The 19,178-nt window shown below is 48.4% G+C and overlaps 8 protein-coding genes across 8 annotated transcripts; 2 read left to right on the top strand and 6 right to left on the bottom strand.

The window, feature by feature from the left end:
- Positions 1–662: 662 nt before the first annotated feature.
- On the bottom strand, positions 663–1,856 carry N7519_005944 (integral membrane protein TmpA; the record flags this gene model as incomplete). Its single annotated transcript, XM_057292720.1, has 1 exon — positions 663–1,856. The coding sequence occupies one exon, from the start codon at positions 1,854–1,856 to the stop codon at positions 663–665; it is 1,194 nt and encodes a 397-aa protein (XP_057147531.1).
- A 2,423-nt stretch (positions 1,857–4,279) lies between these two features.
- Positions 4,280–6,256, top strand: afeA (adenylate-forming enzyme AfeA; the record flags this gene model as incomplete). The annotated part of the gene is made up of 3 exons (XM_057292719.1): positions 4,280–4,525; positions 4,644–5,767; positions 5,824–6,256. 3 exons carry the CDS (start codon positions 4,280–4,282, stop codon positions 6,254–6,256), a joined length of 1,803 nt encoding a protein of 600 aa, XP_057147530.1.
- A 1,540-nt stretch (positions 6,257–7,796) lies between these two features.
- Positions 7,797–8,212, top strand: N7519_005942 (uncharacterized protein; the record flags this gene model as incomplete). The annotated part of the gene is made up of 2 exons (XM_057292718.1): positions 7,797–8,014; positions 8,068–8,212. 2 exons carry the CDS (start codon positions 7,797–7,799, stop codon positions 8,210–8,212), a joined length of 363 nt encoding a protein of 120 aa, XP_057147529.1.
- A 1,136-nt stretch (positions 8,213–9,348) lies between these two features.
- On the bottom strand, positions 9,349–9,693 carry N7519_005941 (uncharacterized protein; the record flags this gene model as incomplete). Its single annotated transcript, XM_057292717.1, has 1 exon — positions 9,349–9,693. One exon carries the CDS (start codon positions 9,691–9,693, stop codon positions 9,349–9,351), a length of 345 nt encoding a protein of 114 aa, XP_057147528.1.
- A 282-nt stretch (positions 9,694–9,975) lies between these two features.
- N7519_005940 (ferritin-like domain-containing protein) lies at positions 9,976–11,739 on the bottom strand (the record flags this gene model as incomplete). Its single annotated transcript, XM_057292716.1, has 1 exon — positions 9,976–11,739. One exon carries the CDS (start codon positions 11,737–11,739, stop codon positions 9,976–9,978), a length of 1,764 nt encoding a protein of 587 aa, XP_057147527.1.
- A 793-nt stretch (positions 11,740–12,532) lies between these two features.
- On the bottom strand, positions 12,533–12,862 carry N7519_005939 (uncharacterized protein; the record flags this gene model as incomplete). Its single annotated transcript, XM_057292715.1, has 1 exon — positions 12,533–12,862. One exon carries the CDS (start codon positions 12,860–12,862, stop codon positions 12,533–12,535), a length of 330 nt encoding a protein of 109 aa, XP_057147526.1.
- Positions 12,863–15,304: 2,442 nt separating this feature from the next.
- On the bottom strand, positions 15,305–16,608 carry N7519_005938 (uncharacterized protein; the record flags this gene model as incomplete). The annotated part of the gene is made up of 4 exons (XM_057292714.1): positions 15,305–15,584; positions 15,643–15,654; positions 15,918–16,525; positions 16,576–16,608. 4 exons carry the CDS (start codon positions 16,606–16,608, stop codon positions 15,305–15,307), a joined length of 933 nt encoding a protein of 310 aa, XP_057147525.1.
- A 970-nt stretch (positions 16,609–17,578) lies between these two features.
- Positions 17,579–18,773, bottom strand: N7519_005937 (Gfo/Idh/MocA family protein; the record flags this gene model as incomplete). Its single annotated transcript, XM_057292713.1, has 3 exons — positions 17,579–18,307; positions 18,386–18,556; positions 18,732–18,773. 3 exons carry the CDS (start codon positions 18,771–18,773, stop codon positions 17,579–17,581), a joined length of 942 nt encoding a protein of 313 aa, XP_057147524.1.
- Positions 18,774–19,178: the final 405 nt, after the last annotated feature.

The following is a 19,178-nucleotide window of genomic DNA, read 5'->3' as shown; positions in this document are numbered from 1 at the left end:
CCTTCTATAGGGGTGAAGTTTGTGGCGGTTGCACTCTGTAGGTTGTTTAAGGAGAAATTGTCAAACGGATAGCAGCAGGGTCATAGCGCTTGATTCCAAATCCCCCTAGGAAGCGCTGACATATGTACACAGACAGGGCGCCCCCCTGAATAGGAGACTTGCAACTCAGCATCCTTCGAAAATGTCAATTGGAATAAAAAAACAATGTACCGCCAATAAACGCCGCAAGCCGGAGAGGATATATGGCAAGATGCTCAAAAGATACAAACTCCTAAATGAGAAACAAAAACAAAAGCAAAAAAACGACAAGGGGCCATGAACAACACGAATCGAACAACAGGTATGTACGGTCCAAAGACAGACAGATAATCTTATGAATCAGGAATCGAAAATGGGGCCAAATGCCGGGGTCCCTCGACATTCAAGCTCATAGACGATTCGCGCCGTCAGCCTAGGGTTACTGATCACGCACACCGCTTCAGCGTCAAAGTCTTTGATTTGCTGCAAGATTATAGGCACCATGTCCATACGCCCACACTTATCGGTGTCTCAGGATGATGGGGGCATCATCCATCTTGTGGACCATATGCATCACCCCGTCACCGTAGGTCTTCCGAGGGGCACGAGTTTGCCAGAGTACACGCAGTGCAGGTCGGTTATCATCACCCAGGAATGACAGACAGGGTCCGATGCCGGATCCGGTAGTCACGACTATTACTTCTCCGGAACACACGCATGGCATATGCGAAGCCATAGATTAGCACACCGCGCTTCCAGAGATGGGTAGGCGGGTTCTGGATGGTTTCCGCAGTCCAGTCTCCCGCTTTGGACACCAAAGAAGAGAAGCTTGGGTTGCCGTGGACACCTGCGGGAGCAGGGTCAGGAAAAGTTGCAAAACCATGCCAATCGCGAAGTGGGTGCTTGGCGAGTTGGATGCCCTTGCCAAAGGTGGTAACAGCATGGTCAAAGTGCAGACGAGTGGCGTGGGTCGAGAGTGGCTCGGCCCGCACCGCGACCTTTCGGAGGAACAACCAAGGCTGGACAATGGCTGCTACAGTTAACATCAAGAACCAGAACGCTGGCAGTTCGACAAGGAACCTTCCAAATGGTTGGCCCATGGCCTGGCTAGCGCCTCGTGAGAAGACGAGCAACAAGGCCACGAACAAGGCCACGACAAGCCAGCCCGAAAAACGGTGGGTCAGTTCGAAATAATCATGCCGTTTCATCCGGAAGGCGGGGTGGGCCACCACGATGATTGCCAACAACAGGACCAAGATGACATAAGCTAACGCAACTGGTGCTGCTGAAACGCCGATATCCGGACCATCCGCGGATGGTTTCCAGTATTGGTGGGATAACACGCCCACGAACCCCACGTACCACACCAGGGAAGCGACTCCACAGCCGCTATGGACACCACCATAGTGGTAGACCTTCGCGGCGATCCGACGGAGGAGAAGCGGCGCTGAGCGCGGCATTGAACATACTACCACGAAGATAGCATTGACCACCAGTGGCTGGCGGGCTAGACCACAAGCGAGCAAATTGGCAGCTGTGGCATTGACCAGGGCTAGGAGTTTTTGTTCCGTGCTCATGACGTACACGAACATTGCAACGTTGGCACAGAAGACTAGCGTGAAAAGACGCCGGTATAGTGTGAGAATGGCATATCGGGTGGATGCGAACAACTTGGGTTTGCGCTGGCTCTGAGTCTGTGCTTCCACATCGATCTCCTTTGAGAGGTCAAAATGTAAGGATTCGGTTTCCTTGGAATAGCACTTCTCATCGATTTTATCATTGGTAAGAGTGGCTTCGCTCACAGTCGGTGAGTGCCGCGCAACCACCTTTGGAGGCATAGTGATGGGGGATTTCTCTGACATAACTATGATGGGTTCTCCCACACTCATATAAAAAGTTCCAAAGATGGCCGGAAGGGTATGAACTAATCAAGCCAGGGGATTCCTTGAAGTGAAAAAGAGAAAGAAATAGTTAACAATTCAACCAGGGCGAGTCTTCCATTTTTGAATCATGATCAATGTTGACCAAGACTTTGTTTTTTTAATTTATTTTTCCCTTCAATGTTCTCACCTGAACCCACCAAGATCAGCCTCACATCCCCTTCTGCATGGCTCCTGTCTTCGCATCCTTCTTTCCCAATTGAGCTTCGTCTTTCCCTTTCGGGCGTCACCGGGCATCACCGCGATGCCCTTTTTCCCATCTTGTCCTATTCGCCCATTTTCCTTTCCCTTTCTCTTTTGAGTTTGGCTCTGAAAATCAGGAATGCATTGCATATGATCCTATTATTGTGCCATTATTTTCCCCATCTATGTGCCGTTCCCCTCTCGGTGTATGACACTATCACCTCGGGGTCCAGACTGCACACTATTGCAAGTCTTTCTTGCCAATCAGCAATCAGAGAACCATACCACTCCCTTGCTTTCAGCTGCTTTCGGTTCTTCAACACCTCGGGGAAGTATCTGACGCAATTCCCGGAAGACCCACGCTGTAGCCTGTCAAAACTTTGACGGTCTATCAAAGAGGGAGTGGAACCTCCTTCCGGGGATGAATCGGAAAGGGAGATCAGAGAATGAGCTCATTGACGTGTGATGCAACCTAATTAGCATATCGATATCTCCACAATAACCGAGCCGAGGGCCAGTCAAGGCGAGATTTGCCGAAACAATATCACGGGGCCAAGTGCAACCTGACCAGGGTTTACTTTGACTAGCCCAGATGGGATGCAAGCGCCAGATATGATGGGCCAGTGCTCCTGATCATACGGTCAAGAAATCCTTCAATAAAACAACCGATCTGCAGCCTAGGGATGGCGTGGGCTGGCCAAAGGTCCCTTCGACCGGATGCGCACTCGGAGCGCCATCAACAATGCCAATGTGGATCTATGGATCTACTGGAGGTGTGGCGGAATCGTGCCATGAGTTAATGCAGTAACCCGCCGGATGATACAGCAGTTCATGTTTGTTGGGAAGGTTTTTTTTTTATTTTTGCTTTTTTTCCGACTTTTGTCTTCAACGCGCGGTCGATCATCGACACAGCTAAGGATGTTCGCGCTATGTCCAATTCCCGCCCCACTCTTCTCTCAACCGCAAGGCGAAGTCCTACGATGATCATAACCCAACGCCGAGGTACTGGCAACAATGCACGGGCGCAGTACATAACCTGGATGGGTGTGGAGTACGGTTTCGTTAGTCGATCTTTAGTCGATCTGGATCGGGATCCGGGTGCGGAAGCCGCTCCCAGATTCAGACTCCCATGACTCCACAGGGGAGGAGAAAGAGGAGATGGCCTCCACTGAATATCAGCTGCAGGTATTGGGTATCCATTGGAATATTGGGCCCATAACTACCAGTAGAAGTGGAAGGAGAGCGCATCCCTTCATGACAGGTACGTCAGAGATAAATGACAGGAGCGGGGAGAGGTCTGTTCAGGCCTCTGATACGGTGAAAATAGACCATGTGAAAGGATATTCTAGGCGAATAGGGCGGGAATATTGGATGTAGTAGCATCCCTATCTCAGCTCGTGGGACACATTGAAGAATATGACGTTTTTCCTTTTTGGGAATTCCCTAAAGAGGGAATGTGAGTTCATGGGATTAGAGTTTGGAGCATATCTCACGATCCGGTCGATCCTCCAAGGCAGTATGAACCCCATTTCTAAACTATATCTTACGCAAGGAAAGGGAGGGGAATCACGGGGACACGGAAGGGCGATCTGATGTGGCTCAGCTCTCAAGGGGACAATATTTTTGGACTATTTAATTTTTTAATTAATTTGATTAATCGGATTTCAAAACCCGCCACGATGGATGGCGCTAACAGCTTTTAGTGTCAAACATGTTTGGTGGAGACACGATGGAGTAACTCCATGGTGCTCTTTTTTCTATGACATAGTATGATTCTACTCGCTTTTTTTATTTCTTTTTTACTTTCTTCCCTTGCTGTTGGAGATTTGAGTTCAACTCTTTTTTTTCAGGTCTTTTTTTCAGCTCCCTTGTTTTTTTTTTTAATATTCTATTGTATAGTCCAAGTGGTCAAAGTGTATAAAATCTCACCTTACAGTTCCCGGGTGGGGACTAGCGTACTTACATAAGCATGTATTCCAAATCCAAAGTGGAACAGGCCGGGGGATGTCAAGGTAAAATCAAATCAGTAGGGAAACCGAAATGGAATATACATTTAACCTATATAACCCCCCGAGGGACTCGCTTGACTTGATTTGGTTATATACTACACTCCAATTTCCTATCTCTCCTACTCTACAATGGGTTGGAACACTATGTCTTCAAACAATATGCTCCCCCAGGAAGCTTACTCTGACTTGTTGAGTTTCACATTCGATGGCCCCAAGCCATACAACCAGAATCAACCGCTGTTTATTGATGCTGAGGATCCGTCCCGATCATTTACAGCTGCCCAATTCCGACAACTAGTCCGGACCTTGATTGCTGGTCTGAAAGCCCATAATGTCCAGCCAGGGGATTGTGTATTGCTACACTTGGGAAATAGCGTGAGTTAAAAAAAAAAAAAGGGATCCTTGAAATCAGAAATCAGAAATCCAAGATTGGACTGAAGATTTCCGGAAAATAAAGGAAACAATGCTGACTCAGACCTGTCATATGCAACAGATACTATATCCCGCACTCTTCTTCGGTATAATTGGCGCCGGCGGTGTCTATATGGGATCAAACCCCCGAAGCCACCCCCAAGAACTCGATCACATCCTCAGCCTCGCCGAACCTAAACTGATCCTCACAACACGCGATGCCCTCCCCTCCGTCCTCGACGTCTCCGCTGCCCGAGGCATCCACCCAGCGCAGGTCTGCCTCGTGGACGAACACGCCATCGACCACTGTGCACAACTATTCCTGTGGTCCGAACTGGGATACTCATCGGCGGGACAATTCTGCGCCATGAATGGCGACGCGCGGCACAACAATTTCGCCAATTTACTCTGCTTCGGTGAATGCGACTGGCTGAAGTTCGCGGACCCTGTCGTCGCACAAGCCACGCCTGCAGCCATGTATCCAACCAGCGGTACAGGCGGACTTCCCAAAGCAGCAATCCTGTCCCACTATGCGCTTGTATCACAGCACCGTACTATCTACTACGAAGTGCCGCATCCAGTTAGCCGGCTCATCTCGCTGCCCATGTTCCATCTGTTTGGCGCGCTTTGGACACATCTGTTCCCTGTCCGATACGGACACCCGCTGTTTGTCATGCCGCGCTTTGAGGTCAATGATTTCTTGGCCGCTGTCCACAAGTACCAGATCTCCGAGACTTACCTCGTCCCGGCTATCATCCACGCTATCAACCAGTCATCCGTGCCCATCGGTGATCTATTGAAATCGCTGCGCTATGTTGGCGTTGCTGGTGCTCCTATTGATGGTCACTCCATGCAGCAGTTTCGCAGCCATATCAACCCTATGGGGTATGCTTGCCAGATCTGGGGGATGACAGAGGTCGGCGTGACATTCCAGACTCGTTGGGGCCAGCAGGGTGACCCTGGAAGTATTGGCCGGTGTATTGCTGGGTACGAGGCCCGCTTGGTGCAACCAGATGGCAAAACCGTGCAGGGTGATAACTGCTCGGGTGAACTGTACGTCCGTGGGCCGGGTCTGCTCACTGCATACAAGGGCCGCACAGACGCACTGGAGCCACATGGATGGTTCCGGACTGGAGACATAGCGTACGTCAAGCAGGGTCAGTATTATATTGTTGGACGGACGAAGGAGCTTATCAAAGTACGAGGGTAAGTCTATCAACCTCAGTTTCTTCGTCGGAACAGAAATACTGATTATTCTGCAGGTGGCAAGTAGCCCCAGCTGAAGTTGAAGGTGTCCTCCTCCAGCACCCGGGCATCCTTGATGCCGCCGTGATAGGCGTGAACAAGGATGGTGTGGGCGAGGTCCCACGCGCTTTCGTCGTGCGCTCTCGCGACCCAGCCGTGCGCCGCCTAACCGGCGAACAAGTTTACAACTATTCACGCCAGCAGCTGGCGAGATACAAAGCCCTCGATGGAGGCGTTGTATTCGTGGAAGAGATCCCGCGCACTGCAAGCGGAAAGATCCAGCGCTTCAAGCTGTCCCAGATGAACTCGTACCGGGAGATGGTGGCGTCTCTGCTTTCCCGATTCGAAGGTGAGGGCTCTGCTGCAGCCACCGCGGCCCGACGTGGACTACCCGCTGGGGCTGAGATGTCACCTGTTAGTCTCATTCCTGAGGGACGGGTTGCGGTCTAAATCAAGAAAGTGGGGCACAGTACTTTGCACTGCCAACAATGCATATGAGATATATCGCACTCATTCGGCGGTGAAGTGTGCGGTGAATGGGACAGGGAACGGCGTTTGGGTTAGATCACGGCGTTGTCGGACATTTGGTTGTTGTATCTACTTTTTCTTCTTGTTTTCGGGCGGTCATCACATCTTTACTTTTACGAATTAGATCTAGCCTCCTTATGATGGTTTTCCAAATGGACTTGTTATTATTCATTCACATCAGCATTACCTAGTATCTGGGTTCTCTACATAGTACTACCTACCTATTTGTATTTGGACATTATAAATCATACCGCATCCAAGTTAATGGACAAATATATAGTCGCCAAAGTACGGTGCAAAAGAACCTACCTAGGTAGAAAGTAAAGAGCCTAGACCCTTCCAGATGATTCCCAACCACGGAGCCACAAAAGCCACAGCATGCAGCAGGACTCTAGAACATCCCACACCGCACTTCCAAGTCCCACGTCCTATCCCAGCCCAAGGCCTCGGTTCTGGATCTCGGATCTCGGCTTGCATCCGTCGAACTCGCAGAAGAAATATGATGTATAAACAATCGAAAAGCAATGAATATATCCCAGGGCCCGGCGGCGATCCCGTTCGCATCATGCACATGCGAGGTCCCAACGAACAAAGTACTTTGTACGTGGGGCTAGGTTGTACGGAATCCGAATCCGAGTCACGATCTTGAAAATCCCACGATGAAATGCATCCGCGCCAATACTTATGCAGGCGTTCGGGTGGATCTCGGGAACACCGTGGACGTTCCGATCCAAGGTTCCCTGCAAGGGGGTTCCTTGGTACTGGCGCGGGGATCGACGGAGCTAAATAGGTTAATTATTGAGTCCCGATTAGGTTGCATTAAGACCCCTTGGTTTTGGAAGTTTACTTTGTGCCTTGTTTCTGCTTGGAATTTTAGAGTTCGCAGGGAACTACTCCGTACGTAGCTACATACGTACATACCTACGGAGTACATAGTAGGCAATTAGGTAACGAGGTATTCAAGTACAGCGGGTCCTGTCCCAAATCTCATCCAGGCTCTTGTGTTCAAGTCTTGCTATTTCCGGATCGGATAGGGTCCCGCGGGCCGCCTTTCACGGATTCAATCCGCTTGACGAAGTTCGGGATGTTAGATCGGCCCGATGGGACTTTTGCACGTCAGCTCTACCAGGTCTACGGGATTCCATTTTTAGGTCGTGTCCTTGCTTTTCTCGGGGGTTATAATATCTTGCCCTGCTTCGGGTATAAGGAGAAATATAAAATCACACCTTGCATGAGGCGAAAACAAGGATACAAAGGTCCCTAGGGAGACTGATACATATGACTCAGAATAAGATGTCATGAATAGAAAGCAAAAAGTACCGAGTCAACCCATGTAAATATCTTCCGAATCAAGAGGCCAGCTACCCTGCAAAGGATTTACAATATTTATTTTATTTTTTTAGTTGGGTGCTGCCGAGTGCATTGCACTTGCATTTGTTGAGCTTGACCTGTGCGTTGAAAAATGCGCGCTGAAAAAGCTCGGCCCAAATATCTACATGTCAAATCCAAGGCGTCAACTTGTCCAGGTGGTCGGTACGTCCAGAACCAAAGTACCGAGAAAATTCAGATTCCAAAATACGAATCAAAATTGAGTGGATTTGCGCTGTCTATGCATCTAACATGTGAAAATAACAATCGCATCAAGGACAACCCTGCAAGCCCCTCAACCAGTCCTCGAGGGTAAGTAGGAGTTCTAGTAGTATATCTATAGAACTCCCAATTACTTCCACTAGGATCCCTTGGGCACATGAACAGGAAAAGCGAAGTTTCGCTCTCGCTCTCGCTCCTTGTAAGAGCCACTTGAACAAGGATGTCTATCGATGGAGGTGTGTTGTTGACCTGGATGAGCCTCCACGGAGAGGCTCCACTGTATGTTAAGGCTGTCACAGTCGGTGAGAAAAGGTTGGATGAAGAGGAACGCCAAGGCTAGAGGTCTTCCCGGCTGGCGAGGTTAGGCAGGAATGATGACAATTAGACGGAGTCTGCGTGCACCGAAAATAGTGACGATGATTCTTGTCTGAAGTTGGTCGCATTGACAGGTGAGTAGGGAAAGGGATCATGCTGGCGTTCAGACATTGGGACTTTGGAACATTTGTAGGGGAGTTTCGTGCGCTTGGGATGGGCTGGTGAATTGACTACTTATTTGACATCAATATTGATATTTTGGACAAGGGGCTTTATTTACTCTGCTGCCATTGTACCATATCTGTCTTCATGGTTGCTTCGGTATGTCCCGTTGGTTGTGGTTCATGTTTCAAAGTTCACATCAATATCTTTGCAGACGTCTTGTTGCTTTCACAAAATCGGGGTTGATGGAACCTATCTTAAGATTTTCATCTCCGATTCTCATTGAACCGATCCTCCCCATTGCAACTCCTGTACATCTCAACCATTCTTCATGGTAGATCCATACTCTCCGTCCCTAGCCTCAAACAATACCATACCCCATCCACCAAACACCCCAAACCAAAGGTCCCAATGCCCCAAAAAGAGCTGCCCCAAACGACAACTCCAAAATACACCAAATCCAAATAGTCCCGACAGCAGGCGCCTTCTTCATAACCGCATAATATGGCTCTCCATTCGTGATAGCGATAAGGTGCGCGCCCAGCACCGCAGCAACAGGAAGAAATACCAGAGTCTTCAGCGCAGGCGGGAAGACCAACCTTCGTAGGAATGAAAATGTTAATTTCTCATTTGTCAATTGGAACAAAGAAAGAGGAGCAGTCTCTGCCTTTGCATTCTTTGAACTGCGCTTTTTGAAGGAAATGATATGGCCATGTGCAAGGTGGACGAATAAAGTGAGGAGGGGGAAGGCAGTTGTCACGGATTCTTTCAAGAGTTTTGGCAGGTCGATTCTTTCGGCGTATTGGTGGGCTGCAAGGTAGCTCAGAGTGAAGTGGAGAGTGGTAAGAGGCAAGGACAGGAGGATTGTATCGAGGAATGGTGGGAGGGGTTTGTCGGGTTCGAAGTCAGGGTCGGATTGTTTGATAGTGTTGGCATTTGTACCCTGTTCACGTTTCTTGGTCTTCTTTTGTGAGGCATTTGACGCGAGATGGCTGCTGATGTCGCCGTCGGTGTCGACCAGTTCCCCAGACGCGTCGACTGTCACGAATCGGGTCCCCCCCTGACTGTGGCGGTATGCCTTGTGCTTCTACCGAAGCTGGAATTGCTCCCTCCTTTTGATGGAGTCCGCTCTGTCGCTCTGCGATGATGTCATATAGTGTGCGCTCGACGGTTGGTTTGTTTTTGGTTGGATCATTGCGTGGGGGATGGGCCATGGCGATTTCGGGTTCGTCGTTTTTAGAGGAAGGTCCAGCTGCCGCACGGCGCTGTTTGCGATTCCTTGGAGCTTCCATCTTGCTCAGGCTTGGTGTGGAGGGACAATGGGTGGCAGGTCAAAAAGTTAACAAACACTGACGTGGAGAAATGAGTTTGACGGCTCGGCGATAAGCCCGATAACCCGGGGTTAAGGTGATCGCCAGTTGGCTTCCACATCTACATTTAGATCTATTATTTCGCAGGCTTAGGATAGATAGTAGATGGGATATTAATATGAAAGCAAACTTTTATAAATTGATCATCCTGCTAATACTCTGCACTTTTGACACACCCAGTAAATACACGAGCTGACCACTCATTCAACCAGCCTGGTACAAAGCTGGACCGGCAACCACATGTGGGTTAATCAAGCTCAGATTGAACGGGCTCACGTACGGGTCGCTGTCTGTGATAGCAATGAAAATGGTACCATTGAAAGCTGGGTTACCTTGGTACGTCTCCAAGTTGGGCTGGGTAGTATATCCTCGAATGCCATCAACGGTGCTGTTGGTACCGTTGCTACCGTTGATACTGCTGGTGCTGTTGGTGATGCTGGTACCGTTGGTGCCATTGATAACGTGTAGCGGGGTATATGTAGCGTTCAGCTGCGACACCCAAAGGACGTATTTTGCGCTACCAGGTTTCGTCTCTGTTGTGGTGATGTAGCTGTTGTTGGGACCAATTTTCTTCCCAGGAAGATCCCACTGCAACAGCACCGTCCGACCCGGGGCTGTGAGTGGTAATGGGCGAACCTTGCTAACAGAGGCGCCGCACCCATTAGCTGATGTAGACGAGTTGAACTTCCCGGTACCTTTGATTGACTTGGGGATGCTGACGCCTGGCCCGACAGTATTGTTGTTTCCGGTGGTCTGATTGAAGCCGAGTCCCGCAGTCTGGTTGAACCCGGAAGTCGTGTTGAGTCTTGAAATCTGATCCTCGCTCGAAGTAAAATTGAACCCCGTAGAATTATACCCAGCAGAATTATGCGTAATAGCAGTATGCCCGGTGGCATTATACCCAGTAGCATTATACCCGCTTGTTACGTTATTTGCGGAGGAAAAGTTGCTCGAAATCCCCCAAATCCACGGATCGGGCTGATTGACCACCATCAGCGCCGGGAAATTTTGCCAAACCAAGCGAGTCTGATTTTCAGGACAAGAGCTGATGAAAGGTGCCAGCAGCGTCCAACCCCAGGACTGCGGTATGGCGGCTTCAAACCACTCAACCATCGGGAAGAGACCCTCGAACTGGCGGAAGATCATTTGCTGTCGTGCCTCGGTGGTGATGGCCTGAGTCAAAAGATTGGCCGCCTCGCGAGAGTCAAGATGAGGCAAAAACCCATACACGCTGGATTCACCCCACCGAGTGAGTTTCTGACAGAAGTCGACAAACTCCTTGACATTAGTGTACGGGTAGATATAGCTGCATTTCTGCGGAGCACGGGCTCCGAGGATGTTGCTGAGCATAGTGGCGTGGCCTGTCTCTTGCTCGGCCATGAACGCGATCAACTCGCGGTCTGCAGCAGTCATACCGGCAGCTTGGAACGCTGAATCGTTGAATCGTCTGAGTCCGTCTTGGAACAGATCAAGCTCAATCCATTCCTGGTATAGGGCAAGGGCCTGGTGGTAGGTTAGCTTCTGGTTCACAGCGCTGGTTCGCCAATTTAGTGGGATGCATACTAAAGACTCGTAGTCGAAATCGCTCTTCGTATTGTATACGGGCGTGCTTCCGTTGGTCCCGAGACCACCTGCTGGGACATGTGGAGCAGGCTCGCTATGGTAAAGCTTTCCATCTGCGGGATATGTTGTCGCCCCGGCTGCAACACCTCCGTGAGATATACCCGTTCCGATAGAAGAAGCTGTCAGCGCACCTGTGGTAGTCGGAGACTCTGTAAAGGGTGTATGTGGCATGGAGTTATTGAAACTCTGAAGTGGCGGCGCTGTAGTGGACGAATTGGATACATCCGAAGATGACGGTGACGGGTCAAGGGTCGTTGTTGCATCCTTTTGGTGCTTCTTTGGAGAAGCAGCCGCGAAATTCAGTGAGCTCAATAGGCTCAGCAGAAAGACACTCTTCCAGATCATTTCTGCTCAAGCTTGAGTCGTTTATTCTAGACAGAAGAAGAACGTTTAATTACTGGCCATCAAATCATTGGGTTAGTTGTGTTGTTCAGATGGCCATCGGATAAGTACTAACCTCCTGTAGAGAATAGATATATACTGATACTTCAGTCAATATCAGCATATGAATGATTACCAGCCAAAGCAACCCAAAGTCGGGTGTCCTTGTTTTTGATGTAGGAAAATCACACAATTTTCAAGACGCCATCTTCAGGGCTCAAATGTGGGTAGCTTCGAACGGGAATGAATTCCGAATGGTGGAATTGCCACATGGTAATGTTAAGGTTCCTTTGGTGTAATTTTAAATGGCAATTTATTCTCGTCGGGGGCGTTCTTTTGTACACTTGGCTGTCGAGTAGTTGCAAGATACTGCAATTCGCACTTACAGAACAACCCCGGGATGCTTCGGCAACAGATGACGTCGGATTAGGTTTCCCTGCCGACATTCCATGGACCTGAACAGACTAACGTACAATTCAAGGTATCTGTGGGGGTGGAAATCGAATCCGGCCGGACGATGCCGGATAGCTTTTCAGGAATAAGGGGAAAAATCTATACGAAGCTCAGTTGAACTATCAGCATAATAAGTATGTAGCAACGAAGGAAGTAATTGAAATTTGGCAAAACTGTAGAAATATAATCGCTCTGTCGACAGAATCCACGGAGACGCAATATTTCCCATATAGATGGTCCCGAAGCTGCAATATCAGAGTACCTAATGCCAGAGTCAACAACCTCACTCTATAAGCACCAGACTTCACGGCGTCCGCCAGCCACCCTCTCCGGAAAAGTAACCATAGGTGTCGCAATGGGGCACATTGGCAGTGATCCTCACACCATTAGACCAAATAATCTCCATAGTAGAGCCCATAATAGTCGCCGTGAAAGGCTCACGACTTTGCAGTGACTGGCGGATACTTTCAAGCTCTTTCCATGGGATATTAACGACTGCAGGAGCCCGTTGAAATGGAACCGCTGGTTGGCCGCGAGCATTCTTCTCGAATACCCATGGTTCACCGTTAATCATGAACACACCGGCCAGGGAATTGCCATTCTGGCTGGTTAGGGATCCCATCCATTGAGGCATAACTGCATAGTCAGTGGGCAATTCTGTAATATTCCTAGAAGTGGAGCTTACTGGGCTTTGGGGGACCTTGAGAGCTGTGACAAGGAGAGAGTGAGGAAGGGGTTTGAGAGTAGGGAAGGGGGTTGGGAAGATTTGTGTACAGAGTTAACTCAACCGCGGATGCATAGTTTACCCCTGTCTTCGTGATGGCGTATCCAACCATACCATGAATGTTCCACAGCACCCTCAACTGCGGGTGTTTCTTCTTCACCGCTCGTTTTCGTTATGGGCGCTTAGGCAGATTTGGGGCATTATATTGTGTACGATACGAGGATCGTCGAAAAGTGGTATGGATTTATAAGTTGAGAATTCTTTAACCGAGTGTACGAGCAAATCACATCAACCTATCAAATCCGGGAAGTACGAAGTACCTGCATAGTAAGCATATAGGCATCTGACCTGTCACAGGCTCCAGCGGAAAGTGGATGATCAGCAAGCGTTCATGCAACTAGTTTCCGCATTTCAATGGAGCCTTATGTATATACCCGTTCCCGTGGACGTTTTCTATGCTTAGCACTCTGTGGTAACCACGATAATAGGGCATGGGGATGTTATCACCACTTAGTACTTCTTTGTTATTTGTTAAGGATAGAATATGAAATGACCCAATTACTGTATGCATTAATAGAGATTAACCTGACAAGTGGTTTTTTTTTCTTTCTTTTACAACTATAGAGATACCATAATAATTTACACAGCTTGGTTGAGAACTGTGGCCAGCGGTGGGCATGCATGAACTAGTTAGGACGTGTAGTCCTTTTCCAGGGCTCAAAGGCTTGATTGAGATCTATTAGATGAGCCCGAGGCTCTTAGACTAACGTCTATGTAACCGGCAAGGCACTATCCGTGAATGCGGTTTATGGCTCTGCAACTGAAGCCCTGTGCAAAGGCAGGTTGCCGTAACCAATTCCCAAGACCTGGGAATTAGCGGCGGGTGTCAAACTGTCGGATGCATAAAGAATGAAGAGTCGAATAGGACATGAGTAAATGGGCTGATTCCCGTGTTGTGTTGCACGCATCGCACCGCTAGTGTGTATAATACAGGAGGACGTTGTACTTGTTCGCCTATCTGTGGCAGTTATAGAAGATCGAATACTGGAGAGTGTGTACTTTTTACTTCCTATAGAAGCGCAAAAAATCGGGCCAGTACGTTATTAGAAGCTAAGTCAAGATAGGCAAAATAATGCACTCAACGGGCGTCGAATAATCTCCACCTAGGTACATAGTATATAGTAAAATTGGACTCCTGTCGACCGCGTCTAATGGGTCATCCTACTCCTCACCTACAATATCGACAAATACACCACCCAGAGCCGTCAACTCAGCAATAGTTTCTGCACAGAGCCTACATCCTTAATGTCAGACAAGTCCTCAGAATTCCTAGGACGCACATACTGTAGACCAAATATAATTGGGGGCAAGCTTCTCGTGGAAGGGTAAGTTGATTCTCCAGTGGCTTTCTTCAATATGCTTAGGACGCGTTAGCGGTAATGCCAAGTAACAAGAAATATTATACACACTTGTCGACATGTTCATTGTGCTCTTCCCATGCTTCTAGGCCCTCAAAGCGGATTACAACTCCCTGGATAATTACCGTTAGTATTATTTTAACATTATATCGTAGGGGTGGGAAATAGCCGACCTGGGTACTCATAATGTAGATAATGTAGCTTTTGATGGAAATCTTGGAAGTGAGCAAGGTGAATTGGGCGGGATTGGTATTTAAATAATATTGTATACCACATGGAGATTTACCAAGTAGCAAGAAGGTCCACCTACAACATATCACCGCAACAGGCGGTGTGCAGATCTTCAGCTAGCGAGGTACAAGACTAAGAGACTATTAGTGTGGGACTATACACTATAATTGGGTCGCCGGATCGCGATCATCCGCTTCGTAACCAGATTAAGTGGACGTGCATCGGATCTTCAGTAGCTGAGCTCGAATCTTTGGTTAAGACAATGTGCGTCATTAGAATTTGATCTGTCAAATTGCCGGAATCGTCGAACGTAAACCTCATTCACTCGGCCCTCGTCGAAACGAATATAGACTTGCCCTCCATTCGGAGTAGTGATATACAAGACAGCCGGACCAAGTAGTACAAGGGATGAGGGGTTGGGGATATTGTGAACACTTTATTGGCTTGCCCTTTGGTCTAGCGAATATAATCGCCGTGATACGGGCTCATCACTATATTTTATAATAAAAGGATTACAACCTTTCAATGTGGGTATCTCCGTTTGGGTGTTGATTACTTGTGGAGTTATGCCCTCCGTGAGCAACAGGGCTTTATCGCACGACTCTCAGAGTAGACCTTTTATGAAGATGGTTCTTGTGTAGAATCAGCAATGCCTTGAAACTAGACTCGGCGTTGCAACTCATATTCGTCTCAGAATTGTGATTCAAATTTCAACATTATCCATAATGTCCCATTCCCGTTGCAGAGACTGGTAGGCCTTTCTCATAGGCCAGGCATGTAATTCCATGGTTTGGTTGATGATACCAAGGAGGGCGTCTCGCTCCTCTTGATGGACGAAATATTCGCCGTACAGGGTAATTGCTATGACAGCATTAACTAATGCAGGCTGACATCGAGGGTGATTCAACGCGATGCCGCAAAGATATAGGACGATAGTCCGAACTTGTGCCTCCGCTTTACGATGTAATGCACCCCTCGCGTTCCTAGGCATTGATCGCGTGTTAGATATAATAGGTATTCACCAGTGCCAGCTGTACTTACTCGAGATAGGGGCTTTCGGCAATTAAAATCATTTCAGCCAATTTCAAATGTTGGATTGCCGTCACCTGGGCATCAAAACAGTACCATATAGTAGGAAAGATGTTTCCCCTGGCTCGATCGGCGTTTTGCTCCAGACTTGGTTCTAATTCATGGAGGTGATCATGATAAAGCTGCTGCTGTTTTGCCTTGAGTTTCTCTAACGCGATTGAGGTATGTTAGTCAATCGATGCAGGCACGTTTCATCGTTCATAACGATGATAACAAGTGGAACTTACCCCATTCTTGGGGTTGTTTCGCCCCCCCAGCGCCACTTGGCAACTTCACTAGCAAATATGATCATTGTATTGGCAACGGAAGCGTTTTGCCAGCGCTCCGAGCTAAAACGGAACTGCGGAGCTCGTTGCCTTGTCAAAGCATAATATACCTCCTGTCGGATGGCAATCCAGTAGGCCGCGGTGGCTAAAGAATGATCAAGTGGAGTTGAAATCAAGGTATCAATGATTGTTTGGGTGATGGCCAGGAAGTTGACTCGCTCATCGGCATGGTTTCCAGTCTCCCCCTCCTGCATTTCCTCCTCCATCTCTTCATATTGTCGTAGAATAATGGTGGCCGCCATAATATTTTCCTGATGTATTGGATCCTGTATTTCGGGAAACTGGATCAATTCCGGAATACATTTTAACATGTACTCAAGCGATGTTGACTTTGTTAAGCTAGGCAAAGCCTGCCCGTGATAAACAATTCCCTGCGATGTTGTGTACTGTGGTAAACGACAAAGGTGCCGGGACGATACCGCAAATACTGCATTTCGTAGAGCGAGGCAGTGCTCAGCTCGTCGAGGAACCACCAGCTGAAAGTGACGTCGCTCATCACAATGATCAAACTATGGAGTGTTAGTTTCAGAGAGCACATAGAAGAAATTAGTTGCAGTACCCATGGAGACAGCTCTTCGATAAAATACCGCATTAAGCAAGATTCTTGAATATTGCTGGAGCCCTTTGTCAACCCTTGATTGAGAGAAAAAGAGGTGTTGACGGATCTCGACGTATTATTATCGTTTTTCGCCAAACAGAACTGTTCCCTTTCTAACCCGTTGTCTTGACCTGGGGATATCGAAGAATTCGAAACATTGGTGGGTAAGCTAGGGGAACAGACACCCGGCATCGCACCGTCTAGTCGAGACTGGCCCGCATGCTGAGGCTCACCGTGAATGTCCTCATCTGGCTCAACAGACCCGAAGATCGGCGTATTCGAGTAGCTGTCCGTTTGTCTTTGATGCGTATTCGGCAGGCCGTCCAATGTGAGTGAGCTCTCAGGATCTTCGCTTGACACAGTCGGGCTAGAGCGAGATCGGGACAACCGGGCTGCACCTTTCAGAGGTCTCCAGTTTCTAGGCCTGCTATTCACCCATGTTTGGTCTTCCCTAAAGTTCGTGTCCAAATTGGCCGTGGAGCCATGTCGGAAGACTCGCTTTCTTTGCGCAGGTTTACATTCAAACCCTTTTATCTCACATCGCTGGCAAATCGGTTGCCTCCTATCACCTGCAGGAGAATAATTAGCACGAAGAGAAGGGGCCCAGTGACCCTATTGGGGGCGTTTTTCTGGGTATCGCACACTTCTGATGCCTGTCTGTGGGACATATTAGTGGAGATCAGGACCATGAGGATGGAGAGTATTACCGCGGCAACTGGAACAAGGCGTGGCCAATAAAGAACGAGTTGACATGTCTCACAAAACACAACAGTATTACAGTGTCAGCTTGAGCAAATGGGACTTTCAAACTGTTGGAAGATCTTACCTGGGTAGACTGGATTACCCCGCTTCGGGTAACCGCCGCCGATGGACTGTGTCCAACACATGTGCTTTTCATATCTTACGAATATTGGCATTTAACCAAGGTATTTGTTAATTCTAATTCTGTACATAGCAGAATATTCTAGTTCAATCTTGCCCCGTTCTCATCGAATCTTGTAACTTCCCCAGTCAACAGGGCTTGCTGGAGTGCCTGACCAATCTTCATAACAGTGATTCCAGTCCCAAGCTTGAGAGGAAGCCCTTTGTTCTTGACAATGGCTTCAACAAATTTATTCGCCTCCAATGCAAACGCGTCTTCGAATCGCTGCCAATACTCCGGCTGAACCTCGTGTCTCATACCAAGCTTGTCGGCAAGAACAGCATTATTTTGCTTCGGAATCACATTTACCATCGACTTCCCATTGGTTCCGGTGATCTCAGTGCACACATCATGTCCATGGGCCTGGGTGCGAGAGCAATAGAAATACGCGATCTTGCCACCCCAGAATTCAACAACGCCCACGGCGTTGTCCACATCTGAGAGATCTTTCAGCTCCGGGTGATGCTGAAGAGTTCCGGTTGCCCAGAACGCCTTGGGGATAGGGTTGTTGAGATACCAGAGTGACAAGTCAATGTCGTGGATCGCGCAGTCGGCGAAAATTCCTCCGTTTCGAGCTGCGTATCGAACGAAAAAGCCGGTCTCGTCACGTAGATCACACGTGTTGGATCGGACCATGAAAGGCGCACCAATGGATCTCTGTTGGAAGATTTTATCCCCCGCGTCGCGATATGAGGCATCAAACCTGCGAGAAAATTCTGCCATTACCTTGACCGATGGGTTTTGGTTTGCGGCGTCAACAACAGATTGGGCCTATCAGGACCCACGAAGGCTACGTTAGCATTTTTTATTATTATTAATGCTTCAACTAAACAGGAAAGGCCAGAATACCTCAGCAATGTCTGTGCTAAGAGGCTTCTCGCAAAGTGTGTGAATGCCCTTGGAAATTGCCGCCAGCGACTGACTCGCATGGACGTCAGTGCTGGTGGATATCCAGACGGCTTGAAGCCCCGGATGAGCCAGCATCTCATCATAGTTATCATAAACGTTGATATCAAATTCCTGGTATTCTTTGTTGCTTTTAGCCCACTGGATCTCGTTGCTGTCCGTGGTGCACACAGCTACACGCGGGCCCGAGGGACGGGGTACAGTAGGGTGTGAACATGGCGTTTACCCTAAGAAGAATATCAGCAACATGAAGCTTGCAGGTTCTAAATGACACAACAGTATAACTCACCATTCGGCCAAGACCAACGACGGCAATGTTGAGTGGCTCCATTTTCGACGAAGTGGAAGTGGAGAGAAGAGTGTAAGGATTTGAAATGCAGTAGCGTTCGCTGTGCGTGATTATCGTTCTTATAATTAATAGAGAGATTGACGGGCAGATATGGCCATATTCATGTTGGATCGAAGTATGCTTGTTTACAGTATGGAAAACTAGCATCGCCGACTCCTACCGGATTGGGTAATAGCATGATGGGGAATATTAAGATAATCGATTTGTCCCCGGTATCCACATACAGATTCCAAGTCTTTGCATAAAGTGAAATTTGCAGCATGGGCTTGATATTCAAACCAAAAACCAAAAAGCCTAGAGAAGAACCGCCGAACACACTGGCCCACGGCATCGAGATGACCCGCCTTCGGTAACTACAGCTGGACAATAATATAAAAGTTGTTTACC

Source organism: Penicillium mononematosum (genome assembly GCF_028829835.1).
Source record: "Penicillium mononematosum strain IBT 11891 chromosome Unknown utg000003l:1.0-8172316.0:1.0-8177699.0, whole genome shotgun sequence".
NCBI classification, from domain to species: Eukaryota; Fungi; Ascomycota; class Eurotiomycetes; order Eurotiales; family Aspergillaceae; genus Penicillium; species Penicillium mononematosum.
Note: the sequence above shows the minus strand (reverse complement) of the source record. Positions and strands in the feature narration are given on the sequence as shown.